General features: G+C 40.2%; 1 protein-coding gene across 1 annotated transcript in view; it reads right to left on the reverse strand.

Moving 5' to 3' along the window:
* The window catches only part of DCC (DCC netrin 1 receptor), a 1,045,544-nt gene that overhangs the window by 15,440 nt on the left and 1,007,958 nt on the right, over positions 1–22,146 (reverse strand). The window contains exon 27 of the mRNA XM_038743415.1: positions 20,178–20,390. Coding sequence (XP_038599343.1) covers positions 20,178–20,390 — 213 coding nt within the window. The remainder of the gene's footprint in view (positions 1–20,177; positions 20,391–22,146) is intronic.

Raw genomic sequence — 22,146 nt, forward strand, 5'->3', positions numbered from 1 at the left:
GTCTAACAGCATGGTCAGGTGTTGTGTGAGCAGCCACAGCATAGGTTTGATGTTTTTAAGCTTTCTTTTCAAGGTAGCGTTAGTAAATATTTTATTTGCTCGTTAGTGACATAATATTTGGCTGCCAGTGCAGCTCTCGCTACTGTCTCACCAGAAAACTCCACCACACAGTTATTCTCTGGGAAGAATGTTACTTTGAATCACATTGGAATAGAGCCCTTGATATCTTGGAAAGCCTAAATTCATACAGCTATGTTCATGCTGAATTTCATCCACACACCCACACACACTTTAATGACCCCCTTAGGACCCTTCCTAATTCTTTCCTGCTTGGAATAAAACTATGAAGTATACATGCTTAAAACAGACATGGATCAAATCATTTAGTGTAGAATCAAGGGCTCAAAGGGACTGAAAACCAGGCCTGTCTCTTTCACAGTATTCTTCAAGTGTGACTATTAGAGTATCCTGTGTTTGCAAAATGACCATAGGGCAGGACCCATTTCACATTAGAAAATCTGTCACAGTAGGATGCAGTGGGGACTGTAATGAGCTGGGAGATGGATACTCAGTAACTAACAAGGTTACAGTTTCTCAGGAAGTGGATCAGCTGTCTAAATTCAGCCATGTAACCTGAGTGCAGTCACCTTCCTTGGGGGTGGGAGAATGAAAAAATGACTCATTTACCCTGGAATGTTTTTTCTCAAAATGTGTAATGCATGGGTCTTATTTTATTTCAAGCCCAGGACATTTAAATTTCAGCTAAAAACATCTGACTAATCCTTGTCAGCACTGCTGGGGAGAGAGCTCTACAGACAAGATGAAAGCAATTTTTCATGAAGAAAATACTTCCTGACAATGTCATCAACTAGTTAATATTCAAGAGTTCCTACAATATGATGCTTTAGAAATTTTCAGGTAAACATTAAGATCTAAAAAAGAGGGTGAGAAGGTTTTATTGGTCTTAACAGTTAACCCTTTGACATTTCAGTCTAGAAATATTACTGAAAATCTAGAAAAAAAGGGTGAGAAGCTTCTGGTGGCTCCAGCAGATGATACTTTAACATTTTAAAATATGTATTATAAATTACTTATTCGTAGTAATGCCTTTAGACTGTAAGCTTGTTATGGGTAGGGAATGTGAGTGCTAATTCTGTTGTATTGTACTCTCTCAAAAGTGCTTAGTACATTGCTCTGCACATAGTAAACATTCAGTGAATATGATTGGTGTTGGTCTAGAATTAGGACTATGAAAATCCAGAAAGGGGCTGAGGAGCTTTTATTGGCCATAGTTGTTGATCCTTCAATATTTCAGCAGGAGCACATTGCGTCAGAAGAACACAAGCAATTGAAGCAGAATCAGGTTTGTCTAGAGAATCACTTCCATCCTCCTCCAGTGGATCAGTTGGCACTGGCAGACTCTCTCTTCTCAGAGCTATGTCATCTGGATTTGCCAGACCCGAATTGAGGAACAAGAAGCAGGAAGGCAGCAAGCAGGGTAAGCCTCTCTCTCAATCACTGGTATTTATTGAGTGCTTATTGTATGTAAAATCAGTCAATCAACTGTATTTATTGAGCTCTTACCATGTACAGAGCACTGTACTAAGGGCTGGGGAGAGTACAATATAACAGTCACATTCCCTGCCCACAATGAGCATACAGTGCTGTACTAAGTAAGACAGTACAATACAACAGAGTTGGTTGACATGTTCCTTGCTGACAGAGGAACTACTGTCTATAATGGATATGAAGGTAACTGCTGAGGGATGAAGGTGGGGTAAATATCAAGCGATTAAAGGGTACAGATCTAAATGCACAGGTGATGCAGAAGGCAGAGGGAATATGGGAAAAAGGGACTTAATCTGAGAAGGCCTCAGAGAAGTTGTGATTTTAATAAGATTTTGAAGGTGGGGAGAGTGGTAGTCTGTTATATATGAAATGGGAAGGAGTTCCAGGCCACAGGAGAATGTGGGCAAAGGGTCAGCAGCGAGATAGACAAGACTGAGGTATAGTGAGTAATTTCACGTTAGAGGAATAAAATGTTCAGACTAGGTCATAACTAGGAAATTGGTGAGGTAAGGTAGGAGGGGGTGGGCTGATATAAGTGCTTTAAGGGAGATGGTAAGGAATTTCTATTTGATGTAGAGATGGATGAACAATTGTCATCCCCCTGGCCTGGAATGCCCTCCCTCTGCCCATCCACCAAGCTAGCTCTCTTCCTCCCTTCAAGGCCCTACTAGAGCTCACCTCCTCCAGGAGGCCTTTCCAGACTGAGCTCCCTCCTTCCTCTCCCCCTCATCCACCTCTCCATCCCCTCCGTCTTACTCCTTCCCTTCCCCACAGCACCTGTATATATGTATATATGTTTGTACATATTTATTACTCTATTTATTTTACTTGTACATATCTATTCTATTTATTTTATTTTGTTAATATGTTTGGTTTTGTTCTCTGTCTCCCCATTCTAGACTGTGAGCCCACTGTTGGGTAGGGACTGTATCTATATGTTGCCAACTTGTACTTCCCAAGCACTTAGTGCAGTGCTCTGCACACAGTAAGTGCTCAATAAATATGACTGATTGATTGACTGGGGGTTCTTGAGGAGTGGGGAAACCTAGACTAAATGTTTGAGAAAACCATTCCTGGCAGGGTAGTGAAGTATTGGAGTGGGTATAGACTGGTGGCCGGGAGGGTAGTGAGAAGGCCGATCAGTCAGTGGCATTTATTGAGCACTTATTGTTGGCAGAGCACTATACTAAGCACTACAGAGAATATAACAGAGTTGGTAGATATAAGGACTGAGTTGAGTTTAGTGAAAAGGGCTGTGAAGACGGCACTGATTTATACATTAAGAGAAGGTAGTAGACCAAGTGGGGTGTGATGACAAAAAAATTGGAGGGAGTCAAAAAATCAGAGGTCTCCATGGGGAATAGGGCAGATTTGTTGGGAGTAGGTGTGCAGGATAAAAAGTAGGTGAGAAGGTCGTGGTGGATAGAGGAATTTCAGAGTTGGTGTGGGTAGAAACTGTACTACATGAAATGGATCATGTCTCTAATTGGTGAGTGGGTGAGGTGGAATTGACTGGGAGGTCTTTGGAGTTGAGGAGTAAGAAGAAGAGGGCAGATTTCCTTAGTGTTCTATTCCACTAGTTGAGCCCAGGAAATGAAAGACCTTTGAGTGCTTGGTTCTCCTAACCCCTGGGCAACAAGGAAAATTAAATATTTTATTTCCCATTGTTTCATTATCTATACCCACCACTTTCCCTCTAGCCTGTAAGCTCATTGTGAGCAGGAAACCTGTGTACCAGTTCTGTTTTGGACTCTCCCAAGTGCCTAGTACAATTCTTTACATGGGATAAGGGCACAGTTAATCACATTTATTGAGAACTTACTGTGTGCAGAGCACTTCACTGAGAGCTTGGGAGAGTACAAAATAACAGAGTTGGTAGATACGTTCCCTGCTCACAGTGAGCTTACAGTCCAGAGGGGAAGACAGATATTAATATAAATAAATGACAGATATGTTCATATGTACTATGGGGCTGAAATAAGGGCTGAAATGAGGTAAATCCAAGTGTGAGGTCAACACAGGAGTGAAGAGGAGGAGAAGAGGAAAGGGGGATTAGTCATGGACAGCCAGTTGGAGTAAATTTGTCCTCAGTAAGTCTTTGAAAATGGGGAGAATAGTAATAGTAATAATTATTATGGTATTTGTTAAGCACTTCCTATGTGCCAAACACTTTTCTAAGCACTGGCGTACTAGATACAAGGTAAGAAGGTTGTCCTACATGGGGTTCACAGTTTTAATCCCCATTTTACAGATGAGGTAACTGAGGCCCAGAGAAGTTAAATGGCTTGCTCAAGGTCACAGAGCAGAGAAGTGGCAGAGAAGGGATTAGAACCCACGACCTCTAACTCCCAAGCCCATGCTCTTTCCAATTAACCACGCTACTTCTCTAATTGTCTCTATTAATTGTCAGCTATGAAGAGGGAAGGAGATCCAAGCCAGTGTTAGGTTGTGGGTGAGGTCAGTGGAGAGAGAGACAAGATTGAGGTGCGGTGAGTACATTGGCATAGATGAGTGAAGAGTGTAGGTTGTAGTGGGAGAGCAGAAAGGTAACATAGGAAGGGGCAAGGTGATTGAGTGCTTTAAAACTGATGGTATAGAGTTCCTGGAGGTTTTTGAGGAGTGGGGAAACATTGCTTAATAAATATCATTGATTGACTGATTGATTTGAACCCCTTCTAATTGTCAGTTCCTTGTTCATCGGTTGTGACAGTCTCATTCAACATCTTGTTCAAATTGGATCTAGGAAAGAAGAATGCATTAAACAAGGTAAGCTGTCTCACTTTTTCTGTTAATCTAGATTTCTGGCCCTTAAAAGTGCTCATCAGGAGAAGCAAGGATCCCTGGCTTGTATGTTTTATTTTAGAATAAGGATTTTACCTTAGTTTTCTTTTTAATTTCTTGTTTCTCTTCTACTGTGGTTTACACAAGAAATTGGATAGCCTATGTCATACATATTCATGGTATCATATTCAATGTTGGCTTACAAAATGGATTAGGGCATACTGTTGTGTACTACTGTTGGGTCTGAGATATAGTTTGGTAAAGACAGACAGACTGCATCTGTTTCCTTTTCCAGCTGTATCACAGTGTATGCCTCTGGTTAGAGATGGACTGTGGATGGCTCATTGTGCTCACTCCTGAAAAAGCAAGTTTAATAACTATGTTTTTTTAATGGCATTTATTAAGCGCTTATTATGTGCAAAGCACTGTTCTAAGCGCTGGGGAAGTTACAAGGTGATCAGGTTGTCCCACGGGGGGCTCACAATCTTAATCCCCATTTTACAGATGAGGTAACTGAGGCACAGAGAAGTTAAGTGAGTTGCTCAAAGTCACACAGCTGACAATTGGTGGAGCTGGGATTCGAACCCATGAACTCTGACTCCAAAGCCCGGGCTCTTTCCACTGAGCCACGCTGCTTCCCCAATGTTGGCACTAGGCCATACCTTTCACTCTTACCCCTTGGTGCCTGAGACAGTGGCTCAGCCTGAATGGCAAGACATCAGGAAAGGTATGCTACTGCATTTTCATGTACAAAGTGGTCAAGTGTGCAAGATATTCTCTCTCAGGGACAAAATACTCATGAATATAGCCTCAACATTATAGCACCATCATCTATGAAACAAACAACAGCTCTTGGAAAATAGAGTTTTCTCACTTTCTTGCCCTTTCTCTTCCTTTACTTCTGCGAGTCTTCGTAATGTTTTTCCCCTTCCAAGTTTTGCATGTTTCCTAGGCTGTTCATTTGCAAAATTATTTTTTGTTACTGTTGATTGTTCATCTGCCTTTTTTCCTCTTTCTCCCTTTCCTAGCATTTCTGCTTTTTCTATACTTGCTTAAAGTTATCTACACCTTCCCATTGAGGTGGTACTTTGCTCCTGCTTCCTAAGTAATTTAAATAGCCAGGTAATTGGATATCAATGGCAAACATTAGATTAGGCTTGGAACTGACTTTACTTTTGCTTTCTTTGATCTGATCTCCTATTCTTCATCCTGCTTTCTCTTTTCTAATCCTTACTTTCCTCTTCCTCCTCCATCTTGTATTTCTCTAATTTGTGCTTCCTCCTTTTGACTGTATTCATTTCAACATTTCAAAGAGCTGTTATACCCTTTGTGTTTATGTTTTGATTCTTTTCAGAAACTTCTATTTCAGCTCATTCACCTTTTCTTTTCCCTTTTCCCTTTCTGTATTTTTTCTAATACCCTTGCCCACTGTCAGCCTGAATGTCAGGGTCCCTAGGATTGCCAAATTCTTATTTCTGGAATCTCCCCTGATGTTTCCCATACAACTTCTCCCTAGAACCATGACCTATCTTGTCCCCAAGTCTCCAAGCCCCCCGTCCCTCTGTCTTCAACTTCCGAGTTGCTCCGCTCCCTGTTGGTAAAGAGAGGGGAAAGTATTGGAATCATGCATACCATTCACTCAGGGTTTTGTTCCAATCCTCTAGTCCTGCAGAAGTTAGGGTAGCCTTAGTAATGGCAGTTAATGTAAGAGAGGACAAGTGCTCACGTTCAGGCCCCTTTTCTTGGGATTTTTGGCCAATTTCTTTATGGTATTTGTTAAGTGCTTACCATGTTCCAGACACTTTTCTAAGGACTGGAGTGGACACAAAGCAAATCGGGCACAGCACAGTCCACGGTGTCATGGGCCTCGCAGTCTTAATTCCCATTTTACAGAAGAGGGAACAGAGTCACAGAGAAGTTAAGTGACTGGCCCAAAGTCACACAGCAGACAAGTGGTGGAGCCAGGATTAGAACTCAGGTTGTTATGACTCCCAGTCCCACGCTCTATGTACTAGGCCACATTCCTTCTCAAATTCTTATCCATGTGGGGAGACGGGTTGTCATGTGGCAGCGTGGCTATCCAAGGGAAGAATAAAGAAAGACCTCATCCCCCTAGCTTTCTCTGGATATGGGAAGAGCGTGTATATAGAGTCTGTGTTTTTGTGGCTCAGTGACAAGAGCATGGGCTTTGGAGTCAGAGGTCATGGGTTCAAATCCAGACTCAGCCAATTGTCAGCTATGTGACTCAGTTTCCTCATATGTAAAATGGGGATTCAGACTGTGAGCCCCATGTGGGACAATCCGATCACCTTGCATGCCCCCACCGCTTAGAATAGTGTTTTGCACATAGTAAGCACTTAACAAATACTGTTATTATTATTATTATGTCTGTCATGTAGACTTAGAATGACAGTAACTTCATTTAGATTATATTGACATGCTCAGTTCAACCATAATGTGTATTTTCACCAGACTTTTGGGCTACAAGTGCTGTTAGGAAATTAAGGAGCATTCAATTGATGTTTAGACTCAGCATGCTATATTATTAGAAGAAACTGCTTGTGTATCTGCATGAGGTTGGGACAGGGATTTCTTTGGGTTCCCTGCTACTAGTGCTGAAATTTCTCTCCCACTAATTATTACAATAAAATTGAAAAGCATGATCCGTACTCTCGAGGATCTTACAATCTACTATCTCTACCCAACATTTCTAAGGCAAATCCTTTTATGTTTTCCAGATCACTGAAAAGGAAGATGGCAGGGCAGGGTGCAGAAATGAGAACACTCAAAGGCTATGTGTCAAGTTGGAGAGCTCTTGCCTCGGGTAAGTGAGACCACTAACTGCCATTTATGCATTCAAAAACTTGTAGAGTGGCACCATAGAATTTCCAGAAGCTATGGCTTTATCCGATTTATCGTTCACTGCAGAAAGCTGGTTATTGCTGTGGTACCAATGTCCCCCTCAAGGCACATGGGAGAGAAGACTCTCCTTCACCTCAACTGCAAACACAGCTGCTCACTGAAGGTGCTAATTAGCTCCCTGTAGCCCATGGAATATGTGTGCGTTTCCAGGGAAATTTCCTACCTGCCACTCTGAAAGCTGTTGGAGGCGATGGCAGCCACCCGGTAGCGTGAAGATGGTAATTGTCCATAGGTAGGTGCCAGCGACCTTTCACATGCCCAGGCACTCTCACAAGAGTCTGAGACAGGGCATAAGTGAGGAGGCCTCCTGAAGAAAAACTATTCAAGATGGTGAGGGAATTGGAGAGCAGCAGCATGGCCTAGTGGAAAGAGCACGGGCCTGGGAATCAGAGGACATGTGTTCTAATCCCAGCTCTGCCAATTATTTTCTGTGTGACCTTGAGCAAGTCACTTCTCTGTCCTTCAGTATCCTCAGTTGTAAAATGGGGATTCAATACCTGTTGAATCTAATTACCTAATTAACATGTACCTATGCCAGTGTTTAGAACAGTGCTTGATACATAGTAAGCACTTAAGTACCATAAAACAAACAAACTGATTTCCCCCCGCCCACCCAAGTCCCAAGGAGACACTCAGGTAATTTGGCAGCCTGCTCGCTCTCTCTCTCCCTATGTAGGGGCAAGAGGCTAGCTTACTTCATTCATTCAATCATTCAGTTGTATTTGAGTACTTACTGTGTGCAGAACATTGTACTAAGCACTTGGAAAGTACAATTCAGCAACAAAGAGAGTCAAGCCCTGCCCACAACTGGCTCACAGTCTAGAAGAGGGGAGGCAGACATCAAGATGAGTAAAGAGGCATCAATAGCACTGGTGTTGAAATGTTACAGGGAAGTGTTGGGGTTTTACTTTCAGGAACGGAAAGTATATGCCTCCAGTTTTCACTCACGCAGTCCACAATATTTTAATGAGTTCCCTTCATTAGATTTTTATCACAGTTTGACATAATGGCAGCCTGTGTGTATATCCAAGCCACGGAATCTCATATATACCCTTCAGGGAGTTTCCTATGAAGAAGAATTTACAGAACACATTCGTTGGTCTAAGGTACTTTCAGCACACACACACTTCATGGTTGAAAATTTTTGTACAGCTTTCTATATTAACTAGATGAACAAACTGAAATTAAATTGTCATAGCCACTAAGAGAATGGCACCGCTCCAAAGTCTATAATGTTGAAAGACTCTTGACACTCACAGAAGTAAATGTTTTCATGGGTAACATATTAGCCCCCGCTGATGCTAGGCTGAGTCTGAATTGCTCACTGCATTTTTAATTCAGGTCTTTTGGGGAAATATTAATTTAATCAATCTTTCATCATCCTTTGCCGCCCTCTATGCCGTTACAACACAAGATGCCATTTGGGTCCAATTTCTCAAGTGTGGTCCCCTGTTTCAAAGACTTATGATCACAAAACAGGTTCTAATGGGGGAATTCTTAATTTTGCCTGAAAAAGAGAGTGGCATGAAGCAATAGGGACAGTTTTCTAGATCCGTTGTTGCTGCTATGTTCGTAATTTGTTTAACAAGTTCTTTTAAATGAGCCAGTTACCAAAAACCCATGGTGAGCCTACATAAGAAAATAATGATCTGAAAATTTGGACCAAATAAAAGAGAATAGTTGGTTCAATCCTCCTTGCAATATGTTCAGGTCCCAAGACACCTCTTTTGAGTAACTGGTGGTTCACAAAGGGATTAAGGTAGCCACTAAAATAGAAAAATATCAGCTTTTATCCTCACTGCTCTCTGAAAAATGCTAAAATTACTTTTGCCTTTGCAACATCAATACAGTCATTGTTTACCACTAAAAATTACTTATGAGGCTGTCTCTTTGTTCTATGAATTTCTGTGGATCCAACGTGTCCCCGAATGATATACACTTTTAGCAAAGGGTCCTGAGTATCCTGTGGTGGTTATTTCATTAATGTGTGTGCTCATACCTGAATTTCATGGGAAGGAAAGCAGAAAAAAGGATCGATCAAGAGGCTTTCCAGGTTTAGAAAGAAGCTCTCCTGCTTCAGAATCCAATTATCACTCTTGATGTGACTGCATCCCTTTTAGGTCTATTGAGTGGTGATTGTGTCCAACCTTTTTATTGCTGTTAGATCAGATGTATCACAAGAGTCACGTGTGGCTTTTGGATCAATCTCATCATTGCAAACTCCAGGCTGGGACCAACATTCAGCTGCAAGTCAGGATCCCAGAAAGGTGTCTGGGAAACAGCCCACTTGCACCTGAGGAGCATTAGTAATTCTCATGGGTAAGGACAAATGTTTTAAAGATATAGTGAATCAATACATCAAATAATGTATAACAGTGGAACGGTGGGAGAAAAGAAGCACAGAGCACAACTTTGAGGGTGGGAATCAGACAGTGGGTTTTTCCCTGAGCAATGATTATGAAATGATACATTATTATATCTCCAATGGAAGGCCATAAAGATTTAACACGCATCTAGATTATTTTCCAAACTCTTCAGGCATGTTCTCCATTCAAGCTTCACATTTCTTGGGTTTTTAGATGTAAGCAGATTTTTCTTTTGCTTCAAAGATAGATTTAATAATAATTATGGTATTTGTTAAGCACCTACTATGTGACATGCACTGTTTTAAGCGCTGGATGGATACAAGAAAATCGAGTTGGACACAGTCCCTGTCCCACATGGGGCTCACAGTCTCAATTCCCATTTTACAGATGAGGTAACAGGCAAAGAGAAGTGACTTGCCCAAGGTCACAAAGCAGACAAATTGCAGAGCTGGAATTACAGCCCATGACTTTCTGACTTCCAAGCCTGTGCTCTATCCACTACGCCATACTGCTTTTCATAAATCAAGCCATTAGGATAATCTATACATTTCATTTTTCTGGGCTAGATCGGGCCTAACGGAAAATGTGTGCTTTATCAAAACTCCTTTTGTTAACCAGTATCAGTAATCTCAGAGGTGCCAAAAGCCCAAAAGGAACTCATTATTGTAATTAAAAATTTTCATCTACTTGATTCCAAAACTGTTTGTTTTAATCTACTACCACTGTTTACTTGACCATAAATAAAAATTAAAGATAGCTAGCAAGATGAGATAGGGCAATAAGATTTGAATAAGGTACTTCCCTCAAAGGGAATTAAATATTAGAATAGGAGGAGGAAGCCTAATTACACTGTAATACTCTAGAGAGCAGGGCATTTGATATAAGGAGAACACAGGGAAGATTTTGGAAATATTGCTGGAAGTTTAGAATCTTTGAAATCCAATTTTTGCCCATCTTCAAATTCATCCCAAACTAATAGCTCCCCTTAACTTGCATAGAGGCCTATCATTCCTGGTAAATATTGAAATTTAGAAATAAAGATAAACATGCACAACTTTAACCCCTGGTGCAAGATTCAAGTCAGAACATTGAAGCCTCTGAGATGCTTCACCAATTGCTTATATACCCTTTCAGGTCTCTTCCCTCAAGATTAAACTTTAAGAACAAGAAGATATTTAAAAACAGTTAATGGACACTTTTTACAAAAGTTCTCTGTGGGTGAAGGCTTAGATGTAATTGGGGAAGAAATGATGATAATGTATAAATTTTCAGTTCCTTCAGAACTATATGAGTTTCTCACATGAAAGAGTTTTTAATTAAATCCTCAGCTAATTTGGTGGTTTACTTGATCCACTTCCATGTATTTTTCATGCTTCCAAATCGAGGCACTCTTGTCATTATATACTGGAGAAGAGTAATGGGATTGGTAACCTTTTGATGGGAAAGAGCCTTAAATGTATTTTAGTGGAAATAACTGTAGCAGGCAGGGGGTAGAAGTGAATACGGCTACCTCCCCTCACTGATCTCCTACTACAGCCCAGCCCACATATATCACTTTACTAGCACCATGTTACTCACTGTTCTCTGATCCTATCTCTTAGTTAATCCTTTCCCACATCCTCCCCGCTAGTCTGAAACTCCCACCCCTTCCATATATGCCAAACCACCACTCTCCCCACATTTCATCCAAGTGTCTTTCGTGGATTAAGTCCTCTTTTCCCTGGCTCCATCTCCCTTCTGTATCATCTATGCACTCGGATCTGTGACCTTTGGGCATTTGCTATTCATCCACCCTCAACCACATAGCACTATGTACCTATCTTTAAATCATACATTAGGAATTATTTGTATTTAATGCCTGTTTTCTCTTCTTGACTGTTAGCTCATTGTGAGCAGGGAATGTATCTATTAACTCTGTTGTACTCTCCCAAGTTCTTAGCAAAATGCTATTCGCTCAATAAATGCCATTGATTGAATGACAGTGAATGGATGAGAAAGCAGCTTGCTCCTCTTCAGTGGGATCATGTAAGGAGGCAGAAGGGGAAGGAGGTGGTTAGGACTAGTAGTAGTAGCAAGTGATATGGCCCAGCAATAGCTAGAGTTGTGCCTCCTAACCATTGGGGGGCACATTAGAAAATTATTTCTAAGAGTCTAGGGACAGCCCACCTGCTATCTATACGCATAATTGTCCTTATAGCCTTCACTCCCAGTTAGTTTGGATAATCAATGCTCTCCTGTAAATTACAAAAGTGCCTAATGCCTCCAGATTGATGTACAAGGAGAGGCTGGTTCAATACTGTGCAACGATATAGCATCACTCATCTCAGGCAGGCCCTCAGAAACTTTCTAATAAACAAGACTTATGCTCTCTATTTTGCTGCTGAAGGATCACAAGATTGGATCTGGAAAGAAGCTAGAGTGATCATGTAGTTCAGCTCCGTGCTTTTAGGCAGAAGTGCACTTGAATCTTTGCAGGAAGAAAGCGGCCCACTTTTCAAAACCTCCAGAGAAGGAAATCTGACACCTCTCATGGTAAGGAATTCCAGTGAGACTCACTGCTATTTCATTGAGAAAAGTTGCCACTAATGCCTCACCAAACTCCTTCTGCTGAAATTTATACTTAATGTCCTCTTCTCCTGTGCTCAGTGAAAGCAAAACATATGTTTATGATCACTCATACAGGACAGTTTACTTAAATCCTCTCTCAACTTTTCCTAGTCTAAGTAAAGCTAATTCTTTTAACCTTACTTTATAAATGCTATTTTTCAAGCCTCTGAATCATTTGTTTTGCTCTCCAGTGGCCTCTTTGAAAACTCTCTGACAATAATCAACTGAACACCTGGCCATTACAAAGTGTAGTTGAAGGAATTACCTCATGGGTCCTAAATCTAAATGCCACAAGAAGGTAGGAGAGACACGAAGGTAGGAAAGACATGATATTTTTTATTTTCTCTCTATATAATTCTATTGTGCATTTGTTTGATCTGTCAATACCTTAACCACAATTCGTCATAAGCTGACCTCATCTTCCCTTCCAATTATTTTCTAACTTTCCTTTCACTGCTGACAACACTACTATCCCTATTCATAGACATTTTGACTCCTCAACATTCAGTGACTCTAAATCCTGCTAGTTCTTCCTCTAAAATGTTTCAAGGTCTGGTTCTCTGTCTCCACTCTCATGAGCATTACTCTGTCTCAAGATGTTATCACTTTCCAGTTGGATTATTGCAGCCACCTCCTGACTGGTCTCTGTGCCTCAAGCTTCTCACCACCCCTTCTCTTCAATTACATACAATTGCATGTGTCACTTGAAACACATACCTTCACAAACCCTAATGATGACCATTTTCAGTTCTTTACAACAGCAACTTCCGAAACATTGCTTTCAGAGTCTTCCACCAGATAGCTTCATTTTTTTCTACCTGTTTTCTTCTCTCATTCTATTCCAATCATTCTCTCTGCTCCTCCAAAACTAACCTTCAAACTGTATCTTACTCATGACTTGTATCTTTCCCTTTATCCTCAAATCCTTCAAATTCCAACTTATCCCACCTCCAAATCCCTCCTAAAAGACAACTTCCCCAAAGCATTCCCTAATTGAACATCATTCTCATCTTTCCCCTGAGAGTGTATTTTGTGAATAGTTCCCAATATGCCTTGAGAGACAAATATGGGGGAAGAGAACTTGAGTTTGGTTTTTCCATTTGAAATTTCGATATCAATTCGCTCCCTACAATAGTTGTAAAAAAGTAAGCTGTAAAATAACACAGCGAGATGAAAAGATAGTTTGTCAATAATACTATTAAGAACTTCCAGGCCGAGCACTGGACTAAGTGTTGAAGAGAACTCAGTGATGAGCCTACATGTTAAATAAATGCTACTTCCACAAGATCTTGCAACGTACTTAGTATAGTGCTTGGCACAAAGTGCTCAATACATACCATTGTTGATGATGATGATCTTGTTATTGGTGATCCTGCCTTATCATTTGGTGAAGGATATATTTTATAGATGACACTGATGAAGCTTCTAGGAAAGTCATTGTGCTTATTTGTATATATGTATATATGTATATCACCTGTATATATGTATATATGTTTGTACATATTTATTACTGTATTTATTTATTTTACTTGTACATATCTATTCTATTTATTTTATTTTGTTTGTATGTTTGGTTTTGTTCTCTGTCTCCCCCTTTTAGACTGTGAGCCCACTGTTGGGTAGAGACTGTCTCTATATGTTGCCATCTTGTACTTCCCAAGTGCTTAGTACAGTGCTCTGCACACAGGAAGCGCTCAATAAATACAACTGATTGATTGATTATTTGGGTATGTCCAGAATCTTAAAAAAATGGACTCTACCAGAGTTTTATTGATCCTCTACTTAGTAGCAAATTGTTGACTTCGCTATCTCCCAAAGGCACACCAGCTTTCCTGATTTGATTTTTGTACTTCTTTTCCAATAGTTCACTATTGGCTACTGAGCTGCCAAAGCATATCATTGTGTGGAGGATGATTTATTACACAAGCTTCTGTAAATCGTAACAGGCAAAAGCACAAATTGCTATTGATGGCCTTATTTTATAAATATGTCCCCATCTCTAACCGCTATTGCTTGCTACAGAAATTTCAGAATAAATCGCTCCTGAGGATCAGAGATCTGATGCCTCTTGCCTCGCTGTATGAATATAGACAGTCCATTGCCTTTCCAATGGGATATGTTAAAGAAACCAATCCAAATAATTATGGTATTTGTTAGGTGCTTACTATGTGCCATGCACTCTACTAAGCACTGGGGTGAATACAAGCACATTGGGTTGGACACAGTCTCTGTCCCACTTGGGGTTCACAGTTTCAATTCCCATTTTCTAGATAAAGATCAGCCTTGTCTAGCCACGCAACAGAAATCAATCAAGCATATTTATTGAGGACTTACTGTGCACAGAGCATTGTACTAAGTACTAGTGTACTGCTTGGAAGAGTACAATACAACACAGTTGCGAGACTTGTTACCTGCTCACAATGAGCTTACAAGCTAGATGACTGTACAACCATGTACTTATAGCCCCTGGCACTTTCCAAGAGCTCTCCTCTAATGCTGTTATTTTCCCCAAACTTGCCAATACTTTCTTGTTCTGCTGGATGGTAGAATGTGTTTTAAATATTGCAGTGCATCTTTTTTTGCTGTTGCCCCATTATGCACATAATTTTCCACCACATGGGTTTTGCCTATTAAAAGGAATATATTTAGATGCCTGGACTTTCTCTTTGTATTGATAAATATAATGGAAAACCAAGCCATAATTTAAAGTAAGGGCAAGTGTTTTCTGAAACCTGTTTTGCAAGTTTGGAATAATGAGAAAATGTTACTTATAACTTATTAAAGAGTCCAAGGAAAATGGTGCAGAGGGATTAAGCGTAAAAGAAAGCTACAGGCAATTTTAGAATATAATATGTAAGCTCGATGTGGGCAGGGAGTATGTCTATTGTTATGTTGTACTTTCCCAAGTGCTTAGTACAGTGCTTTGCACACAGTAAGTGCTCAATAAAACTACTGAATATGAATATGTACTTAGCTGTCTTTCCAGGTTTGAAGACAATGCTGCTAGTATGAGAGAGTAGAGACCATGCCTCCAAGTCTGAAGATCATGAGTTCTAATCCCAGCTCTGTTACTTGTCTGCTGTATGGTCTTGGACAGGTCACTTCACTTCTCTGTGCCTCAGTTACCTCATCTCTAAAAGGGGATTAAGACTGTGAGCCTTATGCAGGACAGTGGTTCTGTCCAACTGATTTGATTCTATATGCAAAAACTAATAATTATAGTATTTGTTAAGTGCTTACTACATTCCAGGCACTGTGCTAACCACCGGGGTGGATACAAGCAGATTGGCTTGGACACAGTCCCTGTCCCACATCAGGCTCACAGTCTCAATCCTCATTTTACACATAAGGTAACTGAGTCACAGAGTAGTGACTTGCCCAAGGTCACACAGCAGACAAGTGGCAGAGCCGGGGATTAAAACCCATGACCTTCTGTCAGCCAGGCCAGTGCTTTATCCATTACACCATGCTGCTTTTCCAAAGACTATCAGTCCCTCCCACATAAGGTCCTTGTAAAATATGTTAGTTGCTACACTATCTCCTTTGCTACCTGTAATTCTTGGCTCCACATAGACAATGCTTCCTCATGGTGTCAAAATCTTCTTGAAGCCTCTGCTCAGAAAGTCACCCATTTCCAATTGCCACACACAGACTAGCCCGCCCTGCCCCTGCTGACTCCAACCAACCATAGCAATATCACATTATTCATTACATCTTTAAAACACTTCTTGTTTCTTCTTGCTTAAGGTTCACTCCTACTTCACCTCATCAGAAAGCAGCCAGGTAGTTTCTCTGGTGTTGTCCATTTTCCCATCTCAATCTATCTCTATATATTGTTCCTACAGAGGTTGAAGGGGCATATTTAATTCAGTAAAATCAAATCCACACATCACGACTACTATGTTGTACAATTTATGCCTTTGTCAAGCTGGGTTTGCTTGAGGGGACTTGCATCTCACCAAGAGAAGGAAGTGTGGTAGCCAAGCAGCTCTGCAAATGGCTGGATTTGATACAATGTATTTGGGGCTGTGTCTAATCAACCCTGCCAACAGCGTAATATAATAATTTACTGCCAATTTTTCTGAAAGCATATTTACTGAAATGGGGCATGCCAAAAAGATCAGGCTAAACCAGGAGGAATATGTGATTTCCCAAATAGCCCTAAAAGATAAATCAGACACCCTTTCTGTCCACTGTAGACAGCCCCCACCCTCTCTCTATTATCACTTCTCAGACAAATTAGATCACATGCCGCAATTTGTAGAGGAAAAAAAAATCAAACTCAATTTTGCAGGACAATGAAGTGCATTTTGGGCCTGTCATGTCCCCTGACATATTGATCTTTTGGAAGATTGAAAAGATGGGAAGGCCCTGGATTTTTTTTTAAAGGTAAGTAATGTGTAAGTGGAGGAAAACACAACAGCTTTACATCCTTATAGAGATAAAATAGCTTGAAAGGGCTAAAGTTATAAAACTGTGCAACAATATAAAAGCCACTCTTGAAGAGGTCACATTTGCTTTTTCCCTTAGACTTACTGCTACAGAAGACAAATGATCTCCTAATCCAGGTTCATTTAAAGTGCAGCTGATCATTTCACCAGCTAAAAGGAATTTTTGCTTGTAAAGAAAAAATTCCCCTTTCTTGGCCCTTTGTAGAATTTATGTCAGATCTATAATGCAATAAGCTCAACACTCCATCAAACATTTTCTATTTAACCTGAAAGGGGCCTAAGCCAAATCAATTATATGTGTATGACTGTGATTTGCAAAGTGAAGTGACTGCCAACACAATGGAATGTGCAAAGGAAAGATTGCACAGTTATTCACTTCTTCGGATTAAGTATTAAGAAATGGAACCACTCCATCACAGAGTAGTGATGAAACTGAAACACTAGACAATACCAAAAAATGAGGTGAGCCAAATGCTCAGAGGTAGATGACTTCTGGCTAGCTGAATGTCTCATCTGATGATGGTATGATGACTTTCCTCTTAACTTTTGCCTTCTAAAAAACTACTATGAGGGAGGGATGATCAAACCTAATTGAATGATGGAGAAACTGAGTCCCAAAGGGATCAGGAAATTCCACAGAAGTTGGTTAGTTATACCTATTTCAAACCATAATTTTCTTATATTATGAAAATTCAATAACATGGAACTTGGAAACTAAATTGCCACTTACCTTTATCGGCACCAACCGGAGGCCTAAAGCTTTGTCCAGTTCACCTGTGACTTCCAACCAGGTCTAATATTTCATTTGCATCATTTGGCTTCCCTAAGTAGCAACACCTCTGCAGCACCTCTGAGGCTACTGCAAAAAATAAAACCTCATAGGCAGCCAAGGGAATGGTTTAGCAAGCACTACAGATCAAAATTACAACACTGGTCTTGCAGAAATCAGAGAAAGCTTAACATTACCCTGTTCCAAAGCAACTGCTTGTGGTGGGGACAAATTTATTACTAATTGCACATTTCTTTATTCTGTATTCTAAGTTAAAATTATTTGAGGAATAAAAAGTGCTGAAATGTGAATTACTTCACTTCATCAATCAGTTTGACTGAAGTAATGATTTTCAGAGAATTAAAATTTGCTGAAAGCCCTAAGTATTTTATCACCAGGCTAAGAAGAATGCAGTTACTGTCACTGCTCATGCATCTGTCAGTTGGGCTAATTTTCTTTCTCTTTTAGAATAAGTAAACAGCACCGTTCTCTTAAAAGCACACTATTTACCAAGTGTCACCAAAGACAGAAGGAATAGTTCTTTGGAAATCATAAAGTGAGACATTCTGGAATGAGTTGAGGGCTGAGGGCAACAATAAAGGATTTGAAGGAGAAGGATTAGGGGAAATGTTTCATCTGGGAGAAATTTAATTTACAAGACAGAAGAATAGAAAAGAAAATGAGAGATAGAGCTGAAATGAAGCAATGATTAACTTAAAAAATATATGTATATTTCAAGCAAGACCACAAGGTAGAAGTAAAGGTAGAGGTAGACAGTAAAACCCCTCAAGACTTGCATGCATTGTCATATTATGAAACTAGTTCATTGGGGGAAATACACATCCCACATATAAATAACACAAAATACTGCTCTGCTTGGTGATAAACTACACAACCTGGGTGTTATTTCAGCCAAAACCAACAACACACTAAACAGCCCAACAAGATTTCTCTCTCTTGTTTGCAATCATAAATTGGATTTCTTAATGATGGATTGCAGGTGTACAGGCTTTTTCGTTTTGTTCTTTTTTTAAACAGGGTATGTTGTGGGTAATTTGTCCTCACAGTCAGTACACATATGTTGTTTTACAAGCACACCATACCCAATATCCAGTAAAAAAAAAAAAAAATCACACTAAAAAAAGGAATTCTAAATAGTCTCTAGAATTCCATGTCTGCACAAAATAGCAGCCAAATTGCAAACCGTTCCCAGGAGGCAGGGTGAATTCTTATCCAAAGTGAAACTACCAATTTCAAGTTCACAACAAATGAAAGTAACATTTAAGGGGTGGTTGGTAAATTTATGGAATTTATTAGGTTTACAGTCTTCCTTTCAATTCCCTAGGTATAGTACAGTTCTCCCTACCCAATAAGAGCTCAAAAAAGTCCTGTTATTTAATTACAGGCTGTTTTATAATTTCATACCAAAAAGGGGATCATGTGCACTTGCTTAGCACTTCTGGCTGACTGACAAGAGTACCCTCAATCAAAATATTGCAGAGGCCCTAAATAGAAAGTCAGAGTGGATAGGATTTCTATTTCAGTGATGGAGAAATACAACCTTTGAGCTAAACACAGATGGAGCATGTTAACCCAGTTTAGTTAAAGCTTCTTTTTTCGCCTATTCATTCAAAGCCTACTTTCTAGAAAGCAAATACAAAAGAGTGTGCCTCAATCTCATCTTAGAAGAGAGCACTTTAATAATTTCAGACAATTATCCTCACACTTCCTTTATGTTATCCTGCCTTGATTACTGTATCAGCATCCTTGATACAGGGACTGGGAAGTCTCCTGTCTGTCCCCACTCCAGTCCATACTTCACTCCACTGCAAGGTTCATGTTTCTACAGACAATGGTCAGGACATGTTCCCTTGCTTCTCAAGAAACTCCAGTGGTTATCTATCCACTTCCACAGCCAACAAAAACTTCTTACCATTTGTTATAAAGTATTCAATCACCTTGCCCCAACCAATTTCACCTTACTATTCTGCTACAACCAAGCCCACACACTTCACCTCTCTAATTCTAACCTTCTCACTGTACTACAATCTCATCTACCTTGCTGCTGACCCCTTGCCCTCATCCTGTGTCTGGCCTGGAATAACCTCCCTCCTCAAATCGAGACAGATGAATGCTTTTCTCCCTTCGAAGTCTTCTTGAATGCCCATCTCCTCCCAGATGCCTTTCCTAAGACCTCCTTTCTTCTTCTCCCATTCCCATCTACATCACCCTGACTTGGTCCTTTTATTCCATCCCTCACCCAGCACCACAGCACTTATGTACATAACTGTAATTTATTTACATTAATAGCTGCCTCCCCCTCTAGACTGTAAGCTCATTGTGTGTGCAGGGAATAGTTTTGTACCCTCCCAATCACTTAGTACAGTTCCCTGCAGAGTAAACACTCAATAAATACAATTGAATGAATGAATGAATAAGAGGGTTTGAGGCCTTGGTTAAATTACTTATTATGGAGATTCACTTACAGAAAAGAGAGAAAAGGAATATATGCTCAAGGAACCTACAGTCTAGGGGACAGGGAACTTGTCTACTAATTCTGTTGCAATGGGCCACGTACAGATCTCTTCACTGACAAATGGTCCACATCACTCTCACCCCAAAGAGCAATCCTGGAGAAAAGTCAGGTCTAGACATCTATGTGATATTCATCTCCATATCATCTCTACACACATGTATAAGTAAAACATTTACCTGTTTGAGACAATAGCGGTGTGTAAGGGACTTTCGGTTCTATTGCACTCATTGGTGGAGGTAGCAAGGGGTTGGCAAAACTGCGCAGAGGATGAGTGGGCCGAACGCAGGCCGTGGGGATCGTCCGACTTGGAGCATCCTCACTAGTGGAGTGTTCTGGCTGAGTCTGTGGTAACATGGACGGCTGTGGAGTGGCTGGTCCTTCACTCATTGCTGCAGTGGAGGGAAAAGAGAATTAAGCTTATAGGAGATGCTTGTTTTTCATCAACTTTTTCATCATGGTGAACGGCAATGCCTCTCTCCCCAACCAAGCCATTTGTTCCCTTCTCCTCAGTCCCTGCCATCAGTGATGTGTGTCTAGATATACGATGAGAATAATAACATGTCAAAAGGATGCCTCAGAGAAAGAAGAAAAGCCAACAAAGCAGGGCTTCCCCTTCAAAGTGCAACCACAGGAAAGTCTATTTTATCTCTCACGCTATATCACCTGCATGGTAGTTCACTATAATCATAAGAGACAGAGGCAGAAAAAATGGTGTTTTTCCTCATATAAGTCACAGACTCAGTCAAATTCAATGTGCCAAATCAGGAGATGGGCACGTTATTACCCAGCAGCCAATATGCCAATTTTTCTGTGATTTAAACGTATTATGTCAACTGTCAAACCAAAGTTACTAGGTCTTCAGAAGCTTTTGTAATAAAATGATACAAATAACAACTGCTATCATTATCTCCTAGATCAAAATAGAAGCATTTCCAACTAAAAGTTACATGCAAGATGAGTCTATCAGAAAAAGTTCCTGGTGGACATAGAATTCCAATCTTTCCTCTTCAATAGCAAAAGTTGTAATTTTCAGCAAGATTATTATAGTTGAGGAGTTTTAGTGCAATCATTTATAACTGTCCACAGGAAGAACTGAACACTTGAATGGCATGGCTTAGGAACCAGATTGAAAGTGTGATGGAATCAGTCTCAAAATAAAGCCTCACATCATCAAAAGCATGTCTTCATTCACATGCAAAGTCAATGGCCATAATTTAAATTGTCCACTTGAATAGCTACATGAGGTAATGACTATGAATCACTATGAAGAAACATTACTGCTTCAAATGGTCTGTTCAGGAAAAAAAAAACAAACCCTTCTATTTCTATGTGTCATGGCAAAAGAGTATTGCCTAAGGTAAGGAAAGATGAGAATTTTTCACTTTATTGAATCAATGTCAAGACAAGCCAATGAACTTCTTTTTGAGAAGCCCTCCCTCTCCACCTCCCCACCCGAGGGCAGGCAAGGACAAGAGGGAGATGGTTGCAAAATACACCCAGAAAAGATCAGAAAGGAAAACTGCACACAGCTAATATCTAAATGGGGAGATTACCAAAAAAAAAAGGATGAAGGCTCCTGTTTTCCAATGATTAGAAGGATTTGAGCTTAACTGAATCACGGTTGTTTGGCAGCCACCAAGTGTATATACCGAGACTATCTCCATAAATACAAAATTCTAGTTTAGGTCTTTGCAGGGTGATTTAAAGGCCCCACATGCGATGGTCTGGTATGGATAGAAAATTAGAATTTTAGGTGGAGCTGTTCCATGCAACCCTTTCTAGTTATTCATCTGTAGATTCCCCCATAGTCAACCCTCCCTCACAGGTTGATCTTCACCCATATTCATTTAATCAGGAAGCTCTGGCTGGAAAGATTACTGAATCCTAAATCAAGCAACACCTAAACCAACAAAAACAAATGGAATGTATCCTGTTTCAAAAAATTGCCAGGGAAGGCGATTTCAAAGCTTCCTACAGGAAATTATTTTATTCTTCACTAATCCTTGATCTTATCTAAATTTATCTTGCTGTAATTATTATGAGAAAAAAATTCCTCAGTCATCTCCTAGTTGTCCCTCAAGACTAAATAACTCATTCTCCTTTAACATTTTGTTGCTTGCTCTATTTTTTCCCCTTTTGTCATTT

Source organism: Tachyglossus aculeatus, chromosome 3, assembly GCF_015852505.1.
Source record: "Tachyglossus aculeatus isolate mTacAcu1 chromosome 3, mTacAcu1.pri, whole genome shotgun sequence".
NCBI classification, from domain to species: domain Eukaryota; kingdom Metazoa; phylum Chordata; class Mammalia; order Monotremata; family Tachyglossidae; genus Tachyglossus; species Tachyglossus aculeatus.